General features: G+C 39.2%; 1 protein-coding gene and 1 non-coding gene across 2 annotated transcripts in view; both read left to right on the forward strand.

Annotated features, from left to right (window-relative positions):
• The window catches only part of cntnap5a (contactin associated protein family member 5a), a 181,014-nt gene that overhangs the window by 29,397 nt on the left and 125,405 nt on the right, over positions 1 to 26,212 (forward strand). The window contains exons 2-3 of the mRNA XM_066685845.1: positions 16,649 to 16,759; positions 25,776 to 25,969. Coding sequence (XP_066541942.1) covers positions 16,649 to 16,759; positions 25,776 to 25,969 — 305 coding nt within the window. The remainder of the gene's footprint in view (positions 1 to 16,648; positions 16,760 to 25,775; positions 25,970 to 26,212) is intronic.
• Positions 5,409 to 5,489, forward strand: trnal-caa (transfer RNA leucine (anticodon CAA)). The gene is given in 2 exon segments: positions 5,409 to 5,446; positions 5,455 to 5,489. It is a non-coding gene; the product is annotated as a tRNA-Leu (tRNA).

Raw genomic sequence — 26,212 nt, forward strand, 5'->3', positions numbered from 1 at the left:
CAATTTAGTGATAATCGGACCAACAGGATAAAATCAAGTTACCTTATAGGCTAAGCAGCAGCTAATATAAAACTATCAAACACATAAATACAACCACAGATAAGTACCTAACTCATATTTAGGATAGCTGTTATTAATTGTAAAATTATTTAAAGGAGCAACCTCAAGAAATAAGGGCTTTAAAGGTTTGTTTTGCCTCACATGCCTTGCTCAGAATCAGGCATAAAAATTGCATGTGTGAGGTAGATGATGGAAAACAAGTTTGCATTGTAAATATAGCATTTTAAACAACTACACATTTTAGCATTGGGATTTTAATTTGATCAATACTTACTACTCATTATCACACAGTTCCAACCCTGCAGTGGGACTGGCTGAGAGTCTTTCTAGGAGTGCCAGTATTGTATGATGATTGCGCTTTGAGTGTAGCTCTTCAAGTATTACTCCACCACATGCACACATAACCTCAGTTGCCTTATAGAACTGAATTACTTGACCCTGTGGAAGGTTGATACATTTGTTTCTTTTCCTTCTGTCTTTTTAATCTTAAAAACAAACAATAAATGGTGAGAATGGAACTGGAATATTTACAATAACACGTGACATTCATGCTATAATGTGAGATAAAGACACTGGTGTATATCAGGGCTAACTAATTTTGGGGAACCATCTAGTTGTGATTAAAATGGACTCTGTTTGTCGAAGAATACTAGTTAATCCAAGTTTTGTACGCTGGAGGTTAGACCGCTGTATGGAGTGAGTCAGACTGCCAGTTCACAGCCACAACATTGTTAGATTATAATGTCTCACAATGTACTGAATAAACAAAAACAGTTTTGAATTATGTAGCACAAACTGCATGATTGTGATATATAAAAGCCACAGACTTGTTCAGACCTGATGTCGCAGCACAAAGCACTTTCTTAAAAGTTGGTGACAGTTTTGCTTGTGTAGGAAGCACCTTTTCAAAGCGGGCCTATTCTTCTGAAAAGCACTTGGAGTCTATAATGTCTACAGTGTTCAGAGAAAGTCTAGAATGGCTATTTCTCTAATTAAGCCTTTGTTGGATTCAGCTTTCTGCCTTCTGACCTTGTTAAAGTCAGAGCCGGATGCCGTCACTATCCGCTTGTGGTAGGTCGCAGATCTCAGACTCATTCCACAAGGATGTGAGTTAATTACTTATCTCTCTTAGTCATCGGAGACAGTCGTATGAGACTGTCCTTGAGCTACCCTCTTTCCTTATACAATCCCTTTGAGCGTAAGCTGTGAAAAATAAATCCTCCAGCAAATCTCGCATGTTCTGTAGAGATCTCTGGATTCTGTTATTGTTAATGAACTTTGACTGTTCCACCTCAAGAGCGGAAAGTAGAAGCTCTTCTCATCCAGAGCGAGATGTTTGTCTTTGAATTAGCATGAAGGGCAAAAGTCAACTTGCTCTTGAGGGAGGTAAATAGCTAAACATATGTTGTCTAAACTTCCAGGCGAGGGATTGTTGGGGCATGCTTTGGATTTGTCTGGGGGTTATGCAAGAGGTACATTACACTGTCTGGAAGGATGAGTATTGTACAGAGACACTACGTATAAGCAGATATAGGTTAGCACCAATTTTAGTCTGAAATCAGGAGCATTGATTTGGAGTTTGTTCCCCTTTGGCACAGTAACAGCTTTGCAGTAGATGTTGGAATGTTAGATGTTAGATTTCAGTTCTGCCATGTAAATCTTAGTTAGAGGTTGGATGATCATGTACTACTGTTTGGAAGATTAGTTATTAAAGGGGACAAACTAAAGTTCTGGGGTCTTAAAGGAACACTACTCAATATTTTTAGGATAAAATTACAGTTTTAAAAGCATTGCGATGCTTCACTGAAATGTAATATGACAGAAAATAACATGACAGAAACTGCACCATGTAACTTTTGTGGGAGGGTAGAAAACCATATCTTTTCCCTCCTCTCGCCCATTGATTTCAATACAGTAAAGTGTAAAAATGAAGTACAATAGGGAAGCCCCAGAAGCACAAAATCCAAATCTTAGCTAGTGTTCCTTTAATGAAACATCTGTGATATGCTTTGGTCGAAATACCCCAAAGATCAGCAGCGTTCTCCTCTTGTCTGAGCAGCCCTGTTCAGAATGACAGGTTTCACAAGCAGTGAGGAGCGCTAACTGGTTTTTGGCTGTTTTTCTGTTTAAATTTGTATTTGTGCCCTCACCTAAACATGGGTCCAGCTCTGTGATTGAAGAGACACAAACAAAGAGGTGGGGCAATCCTAATGCCCCACACTTTATCGCTGTATCCAAAATAGCTTTTAATCCTTATTCAATATTCCCTAGGTTATTCACTATAGAGTGCACAATAATTGGGAACTGAACTCAGGAGGAGGTGAATGATTTCAATAAATGCCTCATGTGAGTTTATACATAACAATGCAGTGGATTATGAGTATCTGCTATCCACTAGTGTACATTTATTTATTTATTTATTTATTTATATGTGGTGCACTGGGGGATTATTTGAGTGCACTGAAAAGTGTCCACTATGTTTTCGGACAATACTACAAAATGGCAGAACCCCAAAAGACTGTATAGTGAATAGGGCACAGTTTTGGACAGAGCTTATGTAACATGCAGCACAAAGTCAGAACTGCTCATTTTATCCCATATTTACTGATTTTGGCAGTCCACAATCAACTGACTAGGTGGTCTTTATTTCACAGCTTGTGGATTGGTAGACTCCACATCCCCATTTGAATGTGCCAGGGATTTGTTTTTTCATATGTCCACTTTAATTAGTTCTACTCAATGTATTGAATGGTACTCATGGAATATTCCCGCAGAGATTATATCAAACTAATGGTACTGAACACAAATCCTTGATGGTCCCACACCAATCGTGTCTTAGTACCTGACTTTTCTGAGATTATGCTGTGGATCCAGTGATTGACATATCTTATAAATACAAAATTTGAAGTGGCCTTTTTTATAATGTTATTTTCAATTAGCCACTTTAGTCATTCTTCATCTCTGTCTCTTTCCAAACCTCCCTAATATTTCAGAGCAGACAACAAAGGACACGTTTAATAAAATGTATTTAAGTAGAAATGGTGTTAGTGGTATACATCAATATTGGGCAGAGTTGAATAAGAATCCCCATGTGTAAATATTGACATTCAATTATCCTAGCACATCTCTTTTCCGCATCTCAGGACCATTGCTTTCAGATGAGATGTAATTTGCTTGCTGTATACCGTAGCGGAGGCTGGGCTGGTGAACACAACAGTAAATTGAGTCTGCGATGTACATGAATAGTAAATGGCCCTGAGAGGGAAAGAGGAAGGTCTGCTATTTAGCAATGGAATTGATTTCAAAATGAACTCATCCTTGGGAACATAAAACAGCTTCAATGTTCGCCATGTCAGAGCAAATCTTGATGAGGCTGCAGACTGGATGTGGGAATTTCTAGGCATTTGATTGGATTTTGATTTGCTGCTACAATCAGGCTCAGAGGTAATTCTCGATATATGTATTTTGTATTCCTATAACCAGAGTATCTGTTGCTCCGTATACTTTGTTTGCCCCTTTCATCCTGTTCTACAATGGTCATCGATGTCCACAGGGCCCCCATATCACAGGTATGATTGGGTGGTGGATCATTCTCAGTGCTTTGGGGTTGTCCCGTAAGGGTCCTGACCACCAAAGAACAGAGTGAAATGGGGCAAACAAGTATGCAGAGCAACTGATGGACTACAGTCTGTATTTGTAAAACTGCTTTAAGAGGCTGAATGAACAGAAAGACCTCTACTATAGCTACAGAGTGTAATTCACTTTTACAGCACTATACTGAAATTAAGGGGAGGAGGGATGGAGGGAGGGTGTATCCTACCCTCCTCCAAATGTTACATTGTGTATTTTGAGGGTAAAAATACTACCTAATGTTGCTTTAAAAATCTCTCAAGACAGAAGCATCTCTGTCTCTCTACCCACATAATGGTCATACAAATTTTATAAAAACAAGTTGACAGTGGCTTTGGGTAACAGGTGACGCTCCAGTCCCATTCCAAAGGTGCTGGATGGTGGAATTTCAGAGGGAGCATTTCCATGTTCTGAAGAGAAATGAGAAATGCAGATTAGAGATGTTTTCCCATCTCTACTGTACACAAGTGGCTTTTAACTGAGGAAGACAAGACAAGGTGACCGCAGGACTGCTTACTCTTCATGCTTGACCTTCTCTCTCTCTGTGGATTCATGGACTGTCTTATGTGTGTGTATAGATGTGTGTTTTTGTGCACATCCCTCACTGATGTTGTCCTTGGTGAGCCATGTTTCTTTTATACAGAGTCACTCCTGAAGACTCAGCAGTGTGGGCTCTTTTATGAACAATGCATGATAAAAATGGTTAAGATCATAATTCGCCTTTTAAAAAAGGCTCTACTCCCACTTTAACCATACATTTTTCAATTTTGAACACAGTTCCTCACATTTAACAATGTAGTCAAGACACCCGCTGAGTTTTAACCCTGATTAGTCGCTGTATCCGAAGTACAGACATGTATTTCTCACCGTTTCCATAGCAATAACCTTGTGGTGCAGCCTTTCTTGACCCAGAAACCCAGTTCTCCCCACTGTGTCCTGTCTTTGGAGCAGGACTTTGCTCTGTTCTGCAGACAATGCTTGACCCCTGGTGTTTGTTTCACACCGTACTGTTAGTATAAGTAGAATGAAAGTGAATGCTTATATAAATCAACTTATATATGTGTACATATTTATTATTATTAATATTTTAAGATAATATTAATACTTTATATATAAAGTTCCATTCATGTTGGATCCATGCATCCATCCAATTTCTCTAACTGATTCATTCTTTTCAGGGTCGCAGTTAGTCTACAGGCAGAAACACACCCTGGACAGGGAGCCAGTCCATCACAGGGCATTACACACTCACCCAATCACTCACACACTCGCACATGTGGACACCTATGTACAAGTTTTTGGACTATGGGCGGAAACCCGAGCACCCAGAGGAAGCCCTCACAGACACAGGGAGAGCACACCCAACTCTTCACAGACCTAAGGTGGGGACTGGGAGTCCTTAAACCCAGGAACCTGGACCGTGCTGCAGTCAATTCATGTTAGATAAAGAACGAAGTAGCTCTTGTCCATCTAGATCTACAAGATAAAGTGGGGTTGGGGAAAAACACTGTCTCCTCCTACCACATCCATGGTTGTAGTGCCTTTGTGCAAGGTATCTAAGGCACCTGTGGGTGTGGTCACTGTCAAGGATTGGCTAAACATGTTCAGATTTTATTGTAATGTTTTTTTTTGTCATCAGCATCAGGCCAATGCTTTGATTTTGCCCATATTTCAAAGTGATTGTTACTGTTTATTTTACTTAGAGTGATTTTAGAGCAGTCAGAGTGGCTCAGTGGTCTAAGGCGCCAGACTCAAGACAGAGATTTCTGTGGGCGTGGGTTCAAATCCCACTTCTGACAGACGGTTTAGGTGGCACAGTGGTGCAGCAGGTAGTGTCGCAGTCACACAGCTCCAGGGGCCTGGAGGTTGTGGGTTTGATTCCTGCTCCGGGTGACTGTCTGTGAGGAGTTAGTGTGGTGTCTGCGTGGGTTTCCTCGGGGTGCTCTGGTTTCCTCCCACAGTCCAAAAACACACGTTGGTAGGTGGATTGGCGACTGAAAAAGTGTCTGTAGGTGTGAATGTGTGTGTGTATTGCCCTGTGAAGGACTAGCGCCCTCTCCAGGGTGTATTCCTGCCTTGCGCCCAATGTTTCCAGGTAGGCTCTGGACCCACCGCAACCCTGAATTGGATAAGCGGTTACAGATAATGAATGAATGAATGATTCTAGGGTGATTATTTTTCCAAAGTGAGTGAATACAACATAAAGCATGCAGTTTGCAACATCTTACATGGAGGGAGCAAAGTAAGAAATTGCAACACCACAAATGTTATTACAATTGTGAAGGCACACCACACGGACAAATATCCAGAGTACGTCACAGTGAAAGAGGAGACTTAAGTGCCTCATAATTAGTTATTTTAGCAAACTGTTGGCATACAGCTGGTTTAAAGCAGTTTTTTTGGGTTAAGGTCTACCTTTTCCAGAGGACAGGTCATTGTGTCCATTAATAATTAATTGTGAAACGGGTGTGGCGAGGTGGCCACAAAGTCACTTTGGTTTCATTGAACCACTTCAGTAATCATCAGAGAGTGTAAACACATCACATTATTTAAGTGAAGCACAATCTACCAGCATGCAACAGCAAAATGAGTATTTCAGCCTATCCATGGAGACCAACAGCTAAATTTGACAAGCTGGGAAAGATAATGTGTTGCCTTCTTCATTTCATATGGTTCATTTTACTGGACCAGTTGTCAGTTGGGCTTACAAGTAATCATGAGTGAGCACAGGATGTAGTGCTGTCTCACATAGCAGTTTGCTTTTTTGAGCTTGGGCATTAATATACCTTGCAGCTTCTCTTGTTCACTGACACTAAGTGCTCAGCACATTCTTTCATTTATTGTCTGTAATTCAGGGTTGCGGTGGTTCTGGACACAACATGGAGGGGCGCCAGTCCTTCGCAATGCAACACATACACATACTCACATTCATTCACATGCCCACACCTATGGACACTTTTGAGTAGCCAATCTACCTACTAATGTGTTTTTGGACTGTGGGAAGAAACCGGAGCCCCCGGAGGAAACCCATGCGGACACTGAGAGAACACACCAAACTCCTCACCCGGAGTGGGACCCTGGAGCTGTGTGACAGCGACACTACTTGTTGCGCCATGGAAGAGCATAGCACAAAATTATTTAATTAATTTACATTATTTTAACGATTTGTGCAGGGTCACAATCTATATTTTATAAATATGTGTACCGGCATACATTTTTCACATTGTTGATCCAGAAAAGAGCTAGGGTTGGGTGGTATAACAGTAATACGGTATATAGAAATGTGTATTGTATCTCAAAATGAGGGTGATTTCAAAATTATGATGTGTGTGGTGTGTCAAATTTTTGTTCTGTATCTGACCAAATTAAGTACAAGGACAAAGGGTTCATTCATGTTCATTTAAGAGAGCCACAGGAAGGGGACACTGTGAGAGCTCAATGACTAATGATGTCACAATCTGAAAATATGTAGTGGTAGAAAGCAGAAGCCCAGTAGCCCACCAGAGTTTAGTGCTGAGTTTGGATTAAAAGAGAGAGGAAGGAAGCTGAAAACACAAAAAACTCAGAAGACACAGGTATGAGGCTTTATGCTCTAAATATGTGTGATTTGAACTCATCAGAAAAAAAAATTTGGCAGGGTATGCTTTTAAACTGTGTAGAACTATCATATTTAACTTATTTTTGAACCTTCTCTCTCAGAAATGGGTTTCTAGCATCAATGTATGTTAGTGTGCAGTCAAGCTGTGCTGCACTGAACTGCACAGCGCCGAAAACCCTTCCCTCGACTTTGTGCTCACATATATGAGGCTCACGCAGCGCAATAGTGCCCCCCCATCCCCACTCCACTGTAATGCCTTATATTGTGTTAGTATTTTGAGATGCTTTGATGAAATGAAAAATGTGGATACTGCCCATCCCTAAAAAGAGCTGCACAAGTAGCATCAAAAGCTGCACAATTCATTTATAGTATTAATTCTTGCTTAAAATTTATTAATAATGCATATTTATGCATATAATATAATAAGAAAAAATATATATTAAAAGAAATCATAAAAATAGAAAGCATAAACAATAAACTCTTCTGTATTTGAAACAGATTTATTTTTTCAGTTCAGTATGTTTTATTCGAAAATGTATTCTTATTTATAATAAGATTTATTAAATCACTGCCCTCTGTCTTCACCTGCATTTGACATATTCCTCTAGCTCTTCTGAAACCAGGTTTTGTATTACCAGGGCCCTGAAATAATAAAGTTATAAAGGTCAGCTTAGATTTGAAGTTGAATTTTGGCTCATACTCACATAGAATTGGCACTGGCCCCAGAGCACAAATGCCTATGTTTTAATCCCATCTTTTTCTTGTATTCACTGATCTACAGAGAACTACCGTGTATGACAAAAAGCCAATACTAGATTTGTTTAGAAAGAAGCTCACGGTTCCGGCAGCAGGCACTGAGATATTTCCTGCATGGCTATTCCGCCTGTCAGCTCTTTTTTTAAGCCCAAATACGTCTTAAAGTTTTGACTGCAGAACAGCTATAAGTAATCCACCATGTCCCAGCTGTCCAGGCGGATTTGAGTAACAACCATTACACTGTCCAATCCTTTAGGTGTTCAGACACACTGGGAGCGTGTCGTCATATGATGTAACTTTGGGAGAAATCTGTACTTGAAGCTCAGTAGGGAGTGCAGCTGGGTAGGACTGAAGTAAAGCTTGGTTTACCAAAGCTTGATTTATATTTTTGTGATTGCATGAATGCATGCATAAATAAATACCAACCAACCAACCCACACACACACATATTACACTGTATACACAATACCAGAGAGAATGTCCAGCCAACAGTGTCCTGTCCAACACAAACTGTACAGCAACTGATGAGCTACTGTCTCTGACTACAAGGTAGATCTACCAGGTAGGTTTGTCTGGACAGTGAGTGGAGGAAACCCTGACTGATGGAGAACAGGGTGAAAAAGGGGCAAGCAAGGAATGCAGAGGAACAGGTGGGCTAATGTCTGTAATTCCAGAACTACAAAAGTGCTTTTGTATGATCAGTGGAACTGAGAGAATGGTCGGTGAGTGTAGAAACAAAGAGGTAGTCTTAAAGTTATGGGTGATTGCTAGAGAGACCTTCATTTATTAAATCTCCTATCAGGACAAGCTTTTAGGGCAAGAGTTGTTCATATTTCAGGAGATATTTCTGAGATTAGATATGAGATAATCCTCTTGCGTAAGGAACAGGAAGGGTCGGGGTAAAATAAGTAAGCTTCCGGAGCTAGATTTTGAAAAAAAAAAAAAAAAAGAAGAATAAATCAGTACAGAAAAAGATATAGCAGAGAGAAAAAACTTCATAGTCCATGCCTCAACATCATTAAACTACGTAGATGGTGTGCCATGCTTAAAAAGGTTTAGTGCAAAACACAACAAAAATAACTAAAACCTATGGAAAAAAGTGTGTATTTTTTTGTACATGTGATCAGGCTTTATGATTTTAAATACACTTCCGTGCAATACAATTCTGAATCTATATTTAATGTAATTTTAGCATATGTATAATAAATTGAGCAGTTGTATGACTACACAAGGCAGAACCAGATGGTTCCAGATGTTTTAATTAAATGTGGATATTAAAATGTCTTTATATTAAAATGTATAAATAATGCTATGCATGAAAAATATGGCTTTGTATATTTCCTATCTTACTGATGTGATGGCATTTTTTAAGTTTATTTAATTTATTTTAATTTGATAGGACCTCTGACACCTTTTGTATGTATTCTGTGATGAATGGAACAATAAAATGATCTTAAACTACCTGGAAAAATGTAATTTAAACAAATGAATGATAATATAAATATTTAGATAGTTAGTTAGTATTCATTACACTGTGAATAGTAATATATCATTCAGAATTCTAACTATTATATAATGGCATGAAATATGTTGTAATTATAAATATATGAAGTGCTGGTATGTCCTGACATAAAAGGTGCCCTTCCCACTCCCACAATTACTTTTGTCTTCACACTTACAATCCTGTCTGTGTCTAACACATTATGGTACATAGGGGCTGGGCAGTCAGTCATTTATTTAGATCAGCTTTGATCATTTTCTAAATCAATAAATCAATACATGAAATAACAAGGATTTCATGGTGGTTGCTGCCACACAGTTCCTGGGGCCTGGGTGTTTGGTTTTAATCCCTGCATGAAGTCCGTGTCTAGTGCATTCTCCCTGTGTCTTTGTGGGTTTCCTCAAACAATCCAAAAAACATAGGTTTGTATGTGGATTGTCTGGGTGAAACTGTTCACTAGTGTGAGTGTGTGAACCATTCTCAGCTATGGGCACCTTTTTACTGCCAATCAATCTATGGATGTGTTTTTAGACAGTTGGAGGAAACTTAACACACATAGATGCATTCACTTATATCACTTTTCCACTGTGTGGTGCCTACACTACTTGAGGCTACTCAGTTCTAATCACTTTTAGTACTTGGCGTCTGGTTTGTTTTACCCTACAACTACACTATCTTTAGTTTTTGGGACATCAGTTCAGAAAGATCAGTAGAGGTAATAATACATTCCTTGTTGCACTGTCCAACTCTCACTGGATTCTTTCATTGGCCACCAATACAAGGAACATTTGAATCTCTTCAAAGGACTACAGTGTCATTTTAACAGCTGGTATTTTGATCACTGCTGTACATATCTAAAAGTTTAAAAAAAAAATCTAGGAGATTTTACACATGCTTAGTTTGTGCTGGATGTCTGCATTTCGCCATGACTGGGTCTCTGTGGTGAGTCAGCATTATGGAAATTGTACACCTCATTCTTTAGTCCCTAATTGGCTTGCTTGGGACCATGAGAGAGCAAGTACCAAGTAAATGCTTGGTTCCAGACACCAAGTACCAATTTTACCTTAATGAAATGCAAAAGGTACAATCGAGTGGTGTAACATTCAGTGGAAAAGCACCATACAAGTTTATGCTGAAGTAAGAATAATTACTGAATGTGAGGTTGCCTTCTGTGGAGGCTTTACACTAGCTACTGAAACACTGCGTTGAGCATTTTATTTAAATATTAAAGTCAAATGCTCCACTCCCAACTCAGACCAAAGATATAGAATGAAGTTTCACTAATATAGCTTAATTTTTGTGGGTTTATACCCATCCACATTACCCCATTCTGTTGACACAGAAGCTGAAGCTTTAAAGAAGCTGAAATCTCTCATAAGCAGAGGCAGAGATCAAACAATTTTTGTACGTAACTGAACACGTTCATGGTTTAAAAAGTCTGCCTATCTGTGGAAACGGACCCATCACAAAGGTGGTATATTAATTTCAGGCCCTTGTACACAGATAGATAAATAGAACAAACACATAAAATATTTAGAAGCTCACGGAAAGGAACATATAGATGCTGGCAAACATGCAGAGTACCAGGTGTGAACAGACAGAGAATATGAGAGCAGGTGGTGTGGACAAGCGGAGAAATGCTCTTTGATGCCAGTCTTCTCTGAATATCAATGATTTCTCGATTTAGAAATCTACTCCCATAGCACAGAAAACTGAAGGGTATGGCTCAAGAGATATGGTTGAGCCTAACATGAGATTTCCTTAGTCCAAAATGTGGTCTGCTAGTCAGTTGTGGACCCTTCAATGTTCATATTTTGACGTTCATATTTTAAATCAAAACACACTATTTATAAAGTTCTGAATATGTTTCCTCACAACTAGCTAGGTCTCTAGTCTGCTTGCATGCTTGAAACTGGTCTAAAATGTTTACAAATCTCTGGTGTCTGTAAATGGGTAAAAAAATATATAAAGTGGCATGCTAGGCTTTCTCTCTCTTTGCTCACGGCAGAGCAAAGGTACCTGAAGGTTTTTAAACAACTAAAATGTTGAAAAGCATGAACCAAGATGAGGATATTGCTCTATTCCTGCCCCATAAATTGGGTAATAAATGCATATTTTTGCTGTTTCGCATTGCTTAAGCTGGAATGTCTCCAAATTTGGGAGACGGCTAACTGCATTACCAAAAATGCTACAAAACTATACAACTAGAGTTAAAAATGTGATAATTCAAACTGAATAAAAACTTACAGACAAGATAAACTTCATCCATGTACAAACAACAGTCATTTCCCCTCAAACAAACCATTCCAGCTTAAAAGACGCTGAGCTTCTGAACATAAACAAACCGGAGAAAACAGCATATCCCCACCATCACAGATGTCCCCTTTAAGGGAGCAATAAATCAGGTTCACCACCAAACAGTTGCAAATAGTATTTATGAGGTGTTTTTACCATATTTATATTTGCTAACTTAAAAAGAATCCAATATCATTGTTGTCCTTCAATGAAGCAGTTAATGCTTTATCAACCAGGTCCCTCACATGTCACGGCCATGTACATTTTTTTATTTAGTCCATGGTCTACATTCACCAATAGCTTTCTGGTTTTGAACCACTTACATTCAGGATTCTTAGGACTTTGGTGCGAAACAGTGAACCTGCCCGTTTCCATCAGTTTAGATGGGAATTATGGATAACTCATCAGCGGGGGATGTTGTGGGGTTGCTCTGTTCCAGTATATCTTGGTTGAATTCTATACCAGAGCCAGAGAAGAATGGGTAGAATCAGGACAAAGTCTTGGTTAATCCACTCTTTACAGCAGGTTCAGATCATAGTGATTAATGATACACCTGAAAAATATGCCAAGGTCTGCCTGTTAAAGTTCGAGCAATAAAGAGTTTGTGAAGTATGTGTTTTTTTACCTGCACTCAATCAGATAACTGAATAAATTCAGATTTTGTGGATAATCTAATCAACGTGTTTGCAAGTGCTGGGGAAATCAGATAATGGGAAAACGGGAGTTTACATGAGTGGCAATAATGTGATTTCTGCGTTCCAACAACCAATAATATCACACAGCATTCCTGCTGATGCCATTTGTAAATATGGACTCACTTTACATGCAAATATGAATCTTATTTTCTTATGATTTCTAAAATTACACAGAGTTTCCCTTGTCACAGCTTTTTCTACACTGCTGCTGAGACTAGCATCTGCTCTTGAGATGCTGAGAAATATGAAAGTATTTGCAGTAAGTGTATACACGCACTGAGAAATCAGATTACTGAACTAAAATCCAGCTCTTCTAAATTTGATTTCTAGACCCTACTCCAGTCTCACTGGTCTTTTATGAGCACACCATCAAGGACAATGTAATGTGCTATAAATGACCTTATACAGCTCCACTGTCTGATGATTTATTTGAAGTTCTATGCTCTCGCTGGATATTCTTTAGCTCAACACATACATCTATTGTTTTTTAGTTCCAGCCTGAATTGAACTTTTCCAATTAAATAAATAAATTTTGGTGAAAATGCGACAAAAGTTTATAAACAAGGTTACGAATGGGACCTGAACCAGTTCCACATTGGTGGAAATGGGCTAATGGTGCCACCATCCTGAGAAGGGTGGGCTACATATAAGAAAACAAGCAGCAAACTGCCAAAAACAATCTAGCAAAGTGGAATGCTAATGCTACCCTCGAGTAAGATGTATCCACAAGCTGTGTGAATGACAGTGAATGACTTGGTTTACAGTGTCCAAAAGTTGTAAACACCACAGAAATGTAGTGAATTATTAAAAAAAGCATCTGTTGTGAACAAATATGCACAACTAGCCCTACAGCTTGGACAATCCCTGAAGAAAATCTATGGAGCAACTGCACATGAGTTAAAGGTCACCATGACCATGACTTGACATGGATAAAGCCCTTCCAGCCTTGTGCTGTTGAGTAGTGAACTGCATTGGCAATAAGCAACATAATCCTAGTGCTGTGGAATCTGACTTGACTGCTTGTATAGGTGAGAAGCAGAGACTTCAGTATCAGTGTAGGGAGCAACGACATGCTCTAATGAGGCCAACGGAGAGAGGGGATAATGAGAAGAGTAGGAAAGAGAGAGAGAATGATAAGTGAACTGTGAGAGACTGACATGAGACCTTGGCAACTCAACACACATCCCAGACAGTTCTGGAGTACCACATTTAAATTTCTTGTTTTTATGCCAGAATCACAAGTGCAAATCAGAAAAGCTTCTATATAAATTATATATAATAATATTCCATAATTCTATTAATTTATTAATAGTATACCATTAACATATTGCTGTTGTGGTAAAAACCTTAAAGCCATTGGGAACTTACATCTGAGTTTTCTTTTTAATGCAGTTAAAAAAGGCCCTCCTCAGGGCCCACACTACAAATAATCTTTTGCGAATATTGTCCCGAGATCTAATAAATATATGCCCGTTTTCACCAGTATTCCTCTCCTCTAGATATGCAGTGGGCAGTCCTAAAATGGCTAAAGCTTATATAACATTTATCCTGACCAGCCACATGGTTAGCATCATATTAAGTCTCATAATACAGACTCTCATGTGAGCCTCATACTGAGCCCAGCCCTCATGCCGCACCTCAATCCGAACCGGGCACACACTCAGAGACTCAAACCAAGCAAACCTGACCACTGTTCAGAACATCACCCCAAATGCAGTGCTCATTTCTATTGTAAACCCTCAGTAAACCCTAAACTAACCTCAGTAAACCCTGCAAATCTATGAAATCACAGCAGCATTTTAAAGTTTAAAAAGCTAAAAACACAGCTTCTCCGTCTCCAGGCTGTGTGTATTACCATGGTAACAAACACAACTATGTTCTCCAGTGATAGAAAGCAATCAGCCACACAGGTTTGTTAGAATATCAAGACCACACCCACACTGTTCTTACAGATGTCTAAAGAGAGCATTGTGTTGATATTTGAGGAATGTTTTCTTATATTTCTGCTTTGTATTTTCTATTTATACTTTGCTAAACACTACACATAAGTCCGACCTTTACTATTATCATCATCATCATCATCTTCTTTGCCGCTTAATCCATTTCAGGGTCGTGGTGACTTTTACTATTATACAACATTATCAAATACATTAAATGTTTTCCCAGGGGCTTTAAAATATAGTTAAACAGTACGATATACTCAAATATAAACCTTTTTATAATTCAACACACAACTATCTTTGTGCAGTAAAGGTTTTTATGACATACACTGTGCAATACATAGGGTTGAATGGAGACTTTAAGATTCAGATCTCTTGGTGGATTCATTCACATTAATGTCGGATACAGGTAACTTGCGATTATGAATGTCATAAACACAGCAAACATTATAGTAGAAGGAAAACAAACTTAAATTTTAAATGTTCCCAGTAATATTGAAGCATTTCTATTGGTCCATTGATCCTGAAATTTTCAGCTGCTGTTTTCAAATAATGTAGTGAATGTTTTTCTTTGGACAGGGATCATATTCTTATATCTCCATTGATCCGTTACTCTGATTATTAATGGATTATTGTCCTACATTTAAACACAGCCTTCCACAGCATCCATTTCTCCCACCGTTTTCCTCCCTAAGACAAATCTACTATCAGATTACCCTCATGTCGATCAGACAAGGAGGCCTTGACACTAACGAGAGGTGATTGGGGTGAGGGATCGAAGCTGGGTTTGGTCTAGGCCATACGCACAAACATTCTCCTTTGTTTGAACTCCAAAATAACTTTGTCTCTAACAATGAAGAAGATGAAAGAAGAGCTCTTCCCCCTTCAGACCGTAGTGGACAACTTCAAACGTTTTGTTGTGGGGTTTGTTGTCGGTCATCTGGAGGATTCTGGCGTCATGTCATCAGCCCTCAAAGCACCGTGCTCCTCCTGAGGTGCCAGTCACATAATGTAGCTCATTGAGATGAATTGGAGCCTGCTTTCTCAACAAAAGCGTCCTTCCACGAGCCAATACATCATCCTGAAGTGGCGGCATTTACAAGCTTCTGTTTTTATGCCTGTTCCCCCACTGACACGGCTGACATACTGCTCCCTGGAACTCGTTCAGAATGTTCAGACTGCCATTTTATGTATATCCCTAGTTTAATCTAGTACATTACCAACATTATAATACACTGAATGATCACTGAGTCAGGAACAAACTGTCCATTTTACACAGGAACACTTTGTAATTCTACAGTTACAGACTATAGTCCACCCATTTCTCTGCTTATTTCTTTTGATCATGTAATGATTAGGACCCCAACAAGGCCAACACAGAGCAGGTAGGATTTGAGCAGTGGATCATTCTCAGCACTGCAGTGACACTAGCATGGTGGTGGTGTGTGGGTGTGTTTTCAACTGGTACGAGTGGATCAGACACAGCAGTGCTGCTGAAGATTTTAAACACTATGTCCAATCATTGTCCACTCTGTTAGACACACCTACCTCATTGGTTCAACTTGTGGATGCAAAGACACAGACTGTAACTGCACAGTTTGTGGACAGAAGACACTGTCGGCTGGAAGCTTTAGGTTGGTGGCTAATTTCAGTCCAGCAGTGACACGAAGGGGTTTAGAAACTCCAGTACCACTGCTGTGTCTGAACCACTCATACACATTAACACGCCACCACCAAGTCAGTGTAGCTCAGAGAATGATCTACCACCCAAATCATACCGGCTCTGTTGTGGTCCTGTGGTGGTCCTGACCACTGAAAAGCGAGGTAGGTGTTTCTAATCTTTTTGATCTTTCTGTGTATTATAGTGATAATTATAACAACAACTGTGACACTATCAAGGTATCACCGTCGTCACAACCCTCCACTGTCCTGAAACGGCAGGATTTACAAGCTTTAATTTTTTTCACTCGCCCACTGACACCATTGACATACTGCTCACTGGAACACTTTCCAAACGTCCAGATCTGGACGTATAGCCATAAGTCTGAGATGTCAGGAGATCATGGAGCGTTTGAAACTGTGGACTTGCCTTGCCCTGAAGGGCTCCTCATGCTTGCCTGGTAATGAACTGCTGCTTGATTCCTGCTCTAACCCGCAATTCTTCTCTCTGCAGATAGCTGTGATGGATCTCTCACGTCTGGACTGCCTGCAGCCTCCTTCCAGAGCTCCTCACATTTCTCAGAGAGCAGGGCTGCATACTTTGCTAAGCTCAACAGAAGAGACGGTCAGTACAATGCTTTTACTCCTGCTGCTGCCCACGTTATGTTCTCGTTAGCTTTGGCTGGAATAACTGTTACTAAGCACAATTATCCTTTAACTGACCAACTTTATTTTTTGAATATTAGGTGTACAAGTATTTTTAGAAAACGTCTTTGAATAATGTTTTATTGTTATTAAAATGTCAAACATTTTACCAATCTTTTGTCATTATACAGTAACTGTTGCATATCCTAAAGAATGAAAATTGTTGTCGGTTTAATCCCCAGAGCCAGCAGGTCATGGCTGAAGTGCCCTTGATTAAGGCACCTAACCCCAAACTGCTCCCTGGGCGCTGGGGCTAGAGCTGCCCACCACTCTGGGCATGTGTTCTCACTGCTCCCTAGTGTTCACTAGTTTGTGTAAATTTGTGTTTCACTGCACGGATTGGGTTAAATGCGAAGAACAAATTCCTGTGTGTGCAAGCACAGTGGCCAATAAAGTGATTCTTATTCTAATTCTACTTTTGAGTACAATATTGTCCCCAGGTACAGAACAAATCAATGCATTTGCAGCGCAAATAAATTCTTCACACTTGCCATTTTGAAATTCTTAATTTTGAGGTCTTTTTTGTAGAATACAGTGAAAATTTTCACTTTTAAAACTATGCAACAGTTACCATAAAATAAAATTTTGAATTAGAATTATTCATTAAATAATTAAATAAATAAACAGATAAATAAATACGTTTTAAAAATTATATTTACAACTTAAATGTGTGCCTGCAGCACACTCGAAAATAAGTTGGGACAGAGGCAAACCAAGAGCTAAAAAAGTGTAAAATATTCAAGCTTCACTGTTCTTCAACATTCAAGTATAACCAGGTGAGTATAAAAGTTACAAAAGGATCATGCAACCGTGGCTCAGTGTTTATAAGCAAAGAGTGGCTGTGGCTCACCAAGCTGTACCAAACTCGGGTGAGATGCTCGGTTGAGTCTGTTTAGTTAATGAGCACATGCAGTGGAAATGTGGATTTTTCATAATATGTCTAGAATATAAATATCAGAAATACTGGTAAAAAAAAAAAACAACAAAAGCGGTGTCTGAATTTACACTATACTTCATTTAATGTTCTGTTTATGGTGTCAACCATTTTTGTAGTGCTGTCTGAATTCTTAGTGGACAATATGAATTCCCTATATTCGTAATACAGTATTTGTTACCTCTGTCTACCATAACCCAGTAAACAACACATGGCAAAATACATGCACAATTTCCTCAGTGTATGGCAGTCTAAATGACTTAGGAACATTATTCTTTGAGTTGTTCACTTTAGTGAATCAGGCAATTCAACCGATTCAATCTGGAATTTTGACAAAGCACACACAGGCTGTTCCTCAATATGTGTCCTTGTGTGTCCTTTCATTCTTGAGTTCTTGCTTGTCGTCATCTTCCACAGCTGAAGTTCCACTTCTCAAGAAAACAAATTAAAAAATGGTCAAAGTGCCCAGATTCTGTTCTCGCTACACCCAATATAATAAGGATGCATCAATTCATGACTTTGCTAGTGAGCACGACTTGAAAAATCCCATCATTCACTGCTTCATCATGAAACACCTATTGCGAGGTGACTCCTCAAGAAAGTTCTTCAGGAGAAAGTTCATTCTTGGTACTGAGAAAATCCACAGTTTCTCTCTCTCTCTCAGGGGATATATCCTCACCTCTTGTCATTACAGCAAATATATTAGCAGAGTGATGACATTAATGAAAAGCTGTGTGAAAAGTAAAGATGTCAAAAATGTTAATGTAAATATAGCTAGAATAACTTATCCTTGTGTATGATAAATAAGAATCCTAATGGCATTTTTCAGTATTAATAAACTGAGAATGTGGGAGTAGCAATATATATAGCTATATTTGCTATATAGCTGAATAACATGGCTAATCTGATTTATTTGTATGTCTTGGGAGGGTATCGCTTTTAAATTTCTGTTGTATAATTTGTTCGGGGATCATTCTCACTGCTGCAATGACACTGATGTAATGGTACAAAACTCCAGCAACACTGCTGTGTCTGATCCACTTTTACCAATGATTAAATGTTTCAGTTAAAGGGGCATTCTGGCCTTAAACTAGCCTACAGTTTCCCCTCTTTGCTAACTGTCTCTACACTTCTGGGTTTGTTGTACAATCTGTTGGGAAATTGCTGTGAGGGTTTGGTGAAATTCAGCTACAAAAGCCTTGGAAAATTCAGGCATTGATGTCTGATGATTAGTTCTTGGCTACAAAGGTCGCTTCTGCTCTTACAAAATCTTTTCAGTGGAATTAGATCACTCCAGAGAATGCAGTCCTGCTATTCTACAGCCCAGTGCAGGGGGCGGGGGTGGAGGCATTATGCCCCTCTATCTGAATTTTCACATTGGATGTAATGTAGGCTCAGGTACATATGTTGGCTGATTAGTTCTGGCACTCCATCTCATCTCAGAGATACTGAAAGGAGCTCCATCTCTCCAAAGAACTCAGTTCCATTGCTCTACAGAACAATGCTATGGGGATTATAACCCTCCTGCAGACATGTGGTTTGACATTGGGTGTGGTGACCTTAGGCATATATTCTGCTGCTCTAGAGTATTCCATACTGTTAATAAATTATTTTCTATAGGAATTATACAATAATAACTCAGCTTTAATGTAGCTGAATCCAGAACCCAGAAAGAATATCCATAGATATTTGAACATATTCTGTACGCAGCCTGTAGGTCACATAGGGCCCTATGATTTCCACAATGTGGAAAACGCGGATGGAATTGCAGAACTGAGGAATTCAGTTATAAATAGGGACAGACACACTATCTGAAAATCTAAAGAAAAAAAAAAATGGTTGGCTCGTTGCGCAGTTTGTCCCTGTAGCATGATAGCCGAGTCTGTTAATTCCCTGCTTCCATTTATGATCACATGTCCGTCTTCTTCATCCTCTGGTCTGAGGCAAGGTTGCAGTCAGCTGCTGGCCTCTGGGTCGGACAGTGAGCAGAGTGGGATCAGCAAATGATCAGCTTTTTACCTTACAGTATTTGCTGTTGTCTAGTAATGTTTGCCATTTCTTCTACTGTGGTGCATAGCACGTTATCAGAAAATGCACCAAGCATTAAAACTACAGACAGAGGAATATGATAACACAATTAATCAGTATCACTTTCAGAACACCAGAAAAATAAGGATGATTAAGATATGTTTTATACTTGACTAAATGCTGCATCAGCATTTATGTTTTGCATGTACTGATTGAACAATTTGATAAATACAAATAGTTTGTTTTGCTTATGCTAAATTATAGTATCAAACTTATTAAATACAGATTTGCCATTTAGCTATGAACTAATTTTTTGATTTTTCTAAAGAAAAAAAAGGTAAAAAACTTAAAATCCAAATAGGGAAAAAAAAATAAATAAATAAATAACTGATTTCATAGGGTCATAGTCACAAATTATGAGGTATCTATGCCATGACAATGAAATTGTAACTGTTGCTAGTATGTAAATACTTTAGAACTTAAGAAAGTGCTGCAGATGGCATCATAATGTTCATCTCCTGCTGTACACTTTCCATGTTTCATTAAATGCTAGTCCCGGATGAAGGTGACACTGATAAATTAGCGACAAGATGCTCTGCTTGTAGCTACAACACTTACTGTCACAGCTGCCATCGCCAACAAACCCTCAACCTTTAACGCCTGTGTACTCTCTCTTTTATTTATTTATTTATTTTGCTTTATTTTAAGGTGGAGCCAAAGACATAGTGCTGATGTATGAAGAGACCTTTTGCTAAGTGTCAAAAACAAAGGTGGATGTAAATCTAAACAGAATCCACACCCGTTTTTTTGTCAAGCTTTTTTCTTTTTAGAACAGGAGAAGCTGTCAGTGAAGCTATAGAAGGCCTCTTTTCACAGACTGTCAACCTATTAAGACCTGTGAGTCAACCTTAAATAAATATACCTCTGCTGCAGGGAAAAAAATCTTCATGGTACAAAATAGTAACGTAATAGGAGAAGGAAAGATGTTCTTTGAATGGAAATGATTTATTCTCACTCATGGTGGACCACGGTGGTGTCTTCCTCGTGAAACTCAGAGAAAATGTTAAGGTCAAGAGGTTTTTTCTAATTTTTTTAAATGATAAAAAAATGTCAGCAGTGAATAAAGGGCGACTCAGGGGTGCTCCAGGTAGTGCCACTGCCACAGCACTCCAGGGTCCCTCACTGTGTGTCACTGTGAGGATTCTGGGTGCTTCACTTTATTGCCATCAAATACTCACAACAATGTTCCATTGTTCTAGTGTTATTGCAGAAATTGCAATAAGGGACAGACTCTTGATTGATGAGAATTTGATGTACAGATATCCACACACTTTATACTATTTGAAACCTTTTGTGTGTGTGTGGGTGACATGATTGTAATTCATAATTCACTATTTTGTTTACTCTTTTGTAGTATATATCATTATATTTGAAATGATATTTGTCATGTCACTGACATTTCATTAAGACCCCACATCTGTGTTCACCTGTGTATAATTCACTTTTAGTTTTCTTACCTTTCTGCAAAATATACATAGTGCAGTTTATGCAGTGCTGAGCCTGGCGCAGCAAGGACAGATGCTCTATTCTTGCTATTACAGGGCAATGACTCTTCACAATGAGTTTCAAGCTACAATTATAAAGCATAAATACTACCTAGTGTTGCTTTAAATGTAACTGCACTTATTTCAGATGTGTATTTGACAATAGACATACACCAAATATGAAAATAACGACTATTGAAACGGATGGTGAAGTTTGTAAATGTTCATTTTAATATCAGATTTGACCGGATGCAGCTTTGAAGATTAAGGGCCGATGTGTAGTGACCATGTTAGTGGTGACACATGTTCTATTTACACTTGGCATTAAACAGCATCCGATATCTGGATGTGGTCTGTATTCACATCTAAAGGGCAAGTGTTTGGTTCCAGGAGAGTTTAACTTTGGCCCTATAATGAGGAAATGGCAAGTTCAGTCCCAGATAATGATGATACAATCCTCTGTGACCAGGACCTTGCTCTGGGTGAGCGGGTTGGCTTTCCTCCCTCTTCACCACCCAGTCCCCCATCACAGAGCCCTGTTCTTGCCAAAATTGGTGTCTGTTATCTGGTGAAACTGAATCAGAAGTTAGTGTTCTCCTTCAAGAATGTAGAGCTGCCCCTGACAGTGTTAATTTAAAAACTACGATGAAAAATATTTATAAACAACTTTTTTAATTTTCACAATGAAAACTGTTATTTCTGATTTGAAAAGAGAAAATTGCAAGAACAGGAAAAGGCTTCATTGTTTACGGATGTCAGGGCAATGAGAGCTGAATTGTGAAGAATCGATTCTTCAAGAGTCTGTCAGTAACTTGAATCAATTGTATGTCAATGATTAATGGATTTGAAAATCTGGGAGTCGACTTAGATTCTGGGAGTCTCTATTTGTAGCATACACAGAAAATTCACCAGTGTTAAATCAACACTATTAGTGTTAAATTAACAGTGTTAGTGTAATAATTTAACACTCTCAGTGTTAAGTGAACACTAATAGTGTTGGTTTAACACTGGAGAATTTGCTGTGTACATTGAACTTAAAAGGTTCATGTTAAATACCATATTCCTTTCATAATTTTTTTATGTGAACATTTCTAAATGTAACATAAATTTATGCTACAATTTATGAAATTTAGTAATAAATAATACCTCTAAAATACATGACTTAAATTAGGCTTCTTTTTATTTATTGGACTAAAACTAGACTACATTTATTTTTAGTTTTCATTGGCTAAAACTAACCATGTTTAATGACTAAAATGAAACTAAAATAATATACATTTTACTCGAATTATGGAACTAAGACACCCTATAAATGTCATTTCCATTAATCCACTCAAAGTACAGTAGGTTGTGACCTTGTGTTAGCCCCCTCCCCCACTCCCCCAAAACCAGGCCCTCACATGTTCCATAATAATATATATTTATACATATTACTCACAATATTCAGTGACTATTTTTAGACCCATACACAGCCTACCCCATCTGTATCTGATGAGCTAAATACCAACACCCCTTTGTCTCTTTTACCTTTAAGTAAATGAAATGAAACACCAACAGTACAAGTGTAAGCTTTCTGAACATCATCCTCCCAATGCCCCCTGGTCCTCAGCTCCAGTAGTTAGCAAGGCTGTGAGTCTATGAGCTATTTTGATCCATGACCAAGCAAATAGTGAATGTGTTGCAAACAGAACAGTTTCCACCCCTGGGGAGAGGGTAGAGTGTGTGTAAACGGTACTTCCTTAGAGTCGGAGATCACCAGCTTGATATTCAGCTCTCATCCCCCCGCCGAGGAGTTGAGTCCCAGTCGGCGGAGCTTGAGTAATGAACCTTTCCATCCCAGCCAGCCATCTTCCTCCAAGCTCCTCCCTAGGAGCAAGGGGACTCCACCAACGCCTCTTTATGAAAAAACGTGCTTGGAGAATCTTCTCCCTCCACCAGGATAGCTCTAGGCAGAATGTGGTGCATGTTAACTAAGGTCACGGTGTCCTGGCTCTTTACATATTTGGTTTGAAGGGCAACTTAAAATCCTGCATCTGTTTAACATTTATAAATTCTGAATCGCTACCTATTTTGCTATATTTTCTTTTTTTAATAACTTTTTACTATTTGTAGCTGCTTAAAGGAACGCTAGGTATGATTTGGTATTTTTGCTCATGGGCTTGCGCACTGTCCTGAAATCAAAGGGAGCATAAGAGGGTGGGTTTTTACCCTCCTCCTCAAGTTACATAGTGCAGTTTCTGCAGCACTGAGTTTGGAGTCACTACATCAGAGGCTCTATTCACCCTACTGCAGGTCAGTGAAGCATCACAGTGATTTTGAAGCTGTAATTTTAAGGTAATATACTACCTAGTGTCACTTTAATTGCTTTCTAATTTTTTTTGTTTGTTTGTTTATGTGGTCTGACCACAGAGAATGCTTAATTTAGGCTTTTATTAGTTTTGTGGGGACATTACATGGAATTCCATTCATTTTGGGGAGATTTCTTTCCATAAGTACTACCAACATAACTCTAACCTAAATAAATTGTTCACCCTTAAAAATTAATGATTTACATTGTGGGTACTAGCTGGTGGTCTCTTCACAGAAGGCAAGTCCCCATAATGTGAGTGTGTAGTAAACAGGTTTTGGGTCCCACAAACTCATATTACACACACACACACACACACACACACACACAGAGCTTAACATCCTGGGTGTTTGACGCCACAATCACGTATAATTTTCATGCTTCTAAAGCAGGGGTGTCAAACTCATTTTCACAGAGGGCCATGTAACTGTAAGACAGTATAAAGGTAACAAAATGTAACCAAATGTAATGTAGAATAAATATAAATACTCCTTAATGTTAAATAACTCTGTATTTATTACTTATTTAACTTATAAATATTTGCATAGATGTAAAAATATGTTTGCTTGTTGCTCTGTTAACAACATAAATCCTGTTAATTTGTCAGGTTAAGAAACTCATATTACTATCCAATTGAACAAAGAAAAATATCAAGCACAAGTTATGAACTTCAGCATACACTGCTTCAAAAATGCACCCTCTGAAAATGACTTAGATGTGCAAGCGATTTCTTCAGCTACAATAAAGCTAGCTGTCACAGCTGCATCGTTTTGGGCCGTAGCTCTTGTGAACATATTCTGCTGCGATCACAGTTTGCCTTTTAATTCTTGTACAATTTGTTGCTTTTCTTGAAGGCTAACTTTGGCATACTTAGCTCCGTGTTTGGTATCAAAGTGCTGACGTAAATTGTACTCCTTGACAACCGCCACCACCTCTTAACACAAAAGACATACTGGTTTTTCTCCTTGAAGCACAAACATGTATTCACCTTCTCATCTCTCTTGAAACTGTCTTTCATCGACATAATTTTTTCTTTTCCTGGACATTTTGGGATCAATATTTGTAGCCATTTCTTAATTCCACCTGTTGAAAAAAATCACATCGAAGAGGATACACTGTGATTATAGTGGTGGAATGCCGTCACTTGGCGGGCAACATAATCAGCATGAATTGTGGGAAATGTAGTTTAAGGTCAATGCAAGCTTTAGAATTAGTGGCGGAATAATTAATAATTAAGTCTAAAAGCATACATTGACCATAAACTCCATTTCCCACAATTCATGCTGATTATGTTACCCATGAAGTGACGGCATTAAGCCACTAGATTGCAGTCAGTCAGATCTTTTAAGCTATTGTGGGCCACATCAAATGACATGGCGGGCCACATTTGGCCTTGGGTTTCACATGTGTTCTAAAGACACGTGAGGCCTTTAATTTAAGTCCTCTGATATCACTGCAGACTGGCAGAGCTTCCTACAGAGTACTGGTAATAGCCTGCTCTTTTTTTTTTTTTTGGGTTTTGATGATATCAGGTGGCACGGTGGCGCAGCTGGTAGTGTCGCAGTCACAAAGCTCCAGGGACCTGGAGTTTGTGGGTTCATGTCCCGTTCCAAGTGGCTATCTGTGAGGAGTTTGGTGTGTTCTCCCTGTGTCCACATGGGTTTCTTCCGGGTGCTCTGGTTTCCCCCCACAGTCCAAAAACACATGTTGGTAGGTGGATTGGTGACTCAAAAGTGCCCGTAGGTGTGAGTGTGCGAGTGACTGTGTGCCCAGAGTGTATTCCTGCCTTGCACCCAGGGTTTCCAGGTAGGTTCTGGACCCATCACGACCCTGAATTGGATAAGCAGTTACAGATATCAGTATCTTAAAGGATTGTCCTATTTCACAGGCGAAGATTTTAACCACTGTACTTTGTAACTAATGTTCAAGGCGCAAGATGACCTGCAAAAACGGGGTATATGGGGTAAAAATGAGGAATATGATTTGGCCCAAGTCAAAGGAGAATCGCACTTAAGGCCTGATAACATTTCCCTCAATCTGAGAGACATCTGTTCATAACTGGCTCTGAAACTGACCTTTCCAGGAGGAGGCGGCTGGAGCCCTCAGCTGACGGACAGGTCCCCATGGCTGCAGCTGGATCTCCGGGCACGCATGGAGGTGACCGCAGTGGCCACTCAAGGTCGCTACGGCAGCCATGACTGGGTCAGCGCTTTCATGCTTCTGTACAGCGACACCGGGCGGGTCTGGAAGCAGTACAGACATGAGGACAGCGTGGGGGTGAGTACAGAGGTTTTTATTACCCGCCTATTGACATTTCCAACCAGCAATTTGTGGTGCAACGGGCTTCATGACTGGGTGGTTTTTGATTGCAATATTGATAGTGATTAACCCCGGAGCCTGCTCTAGAGAACAGTAATTGCCCTCCTGACAACATCCTCTTAAGATGTTCTTTTAGCGTTCTGCATTGCTAAGCCAATCAATTACACGTATTCTGTGCTGGAGTGGAGAAAGGAATCAGGT

This window comes from Hoplias malabaricus, chromosome 12, assembly GCF_029633855.1.
Source record: "Hoplias malabaricus isolate fHopMal1 chromosome 12, fHopMal1.hap1, whole genome shotgun sequence".
NCBI classification, from domain to species: Eukaryota; Metazoa; Chordata; class Actinopteri; order Characiformes; family Erythrinidae; genus Hoplias; species Hoplias malabaricus.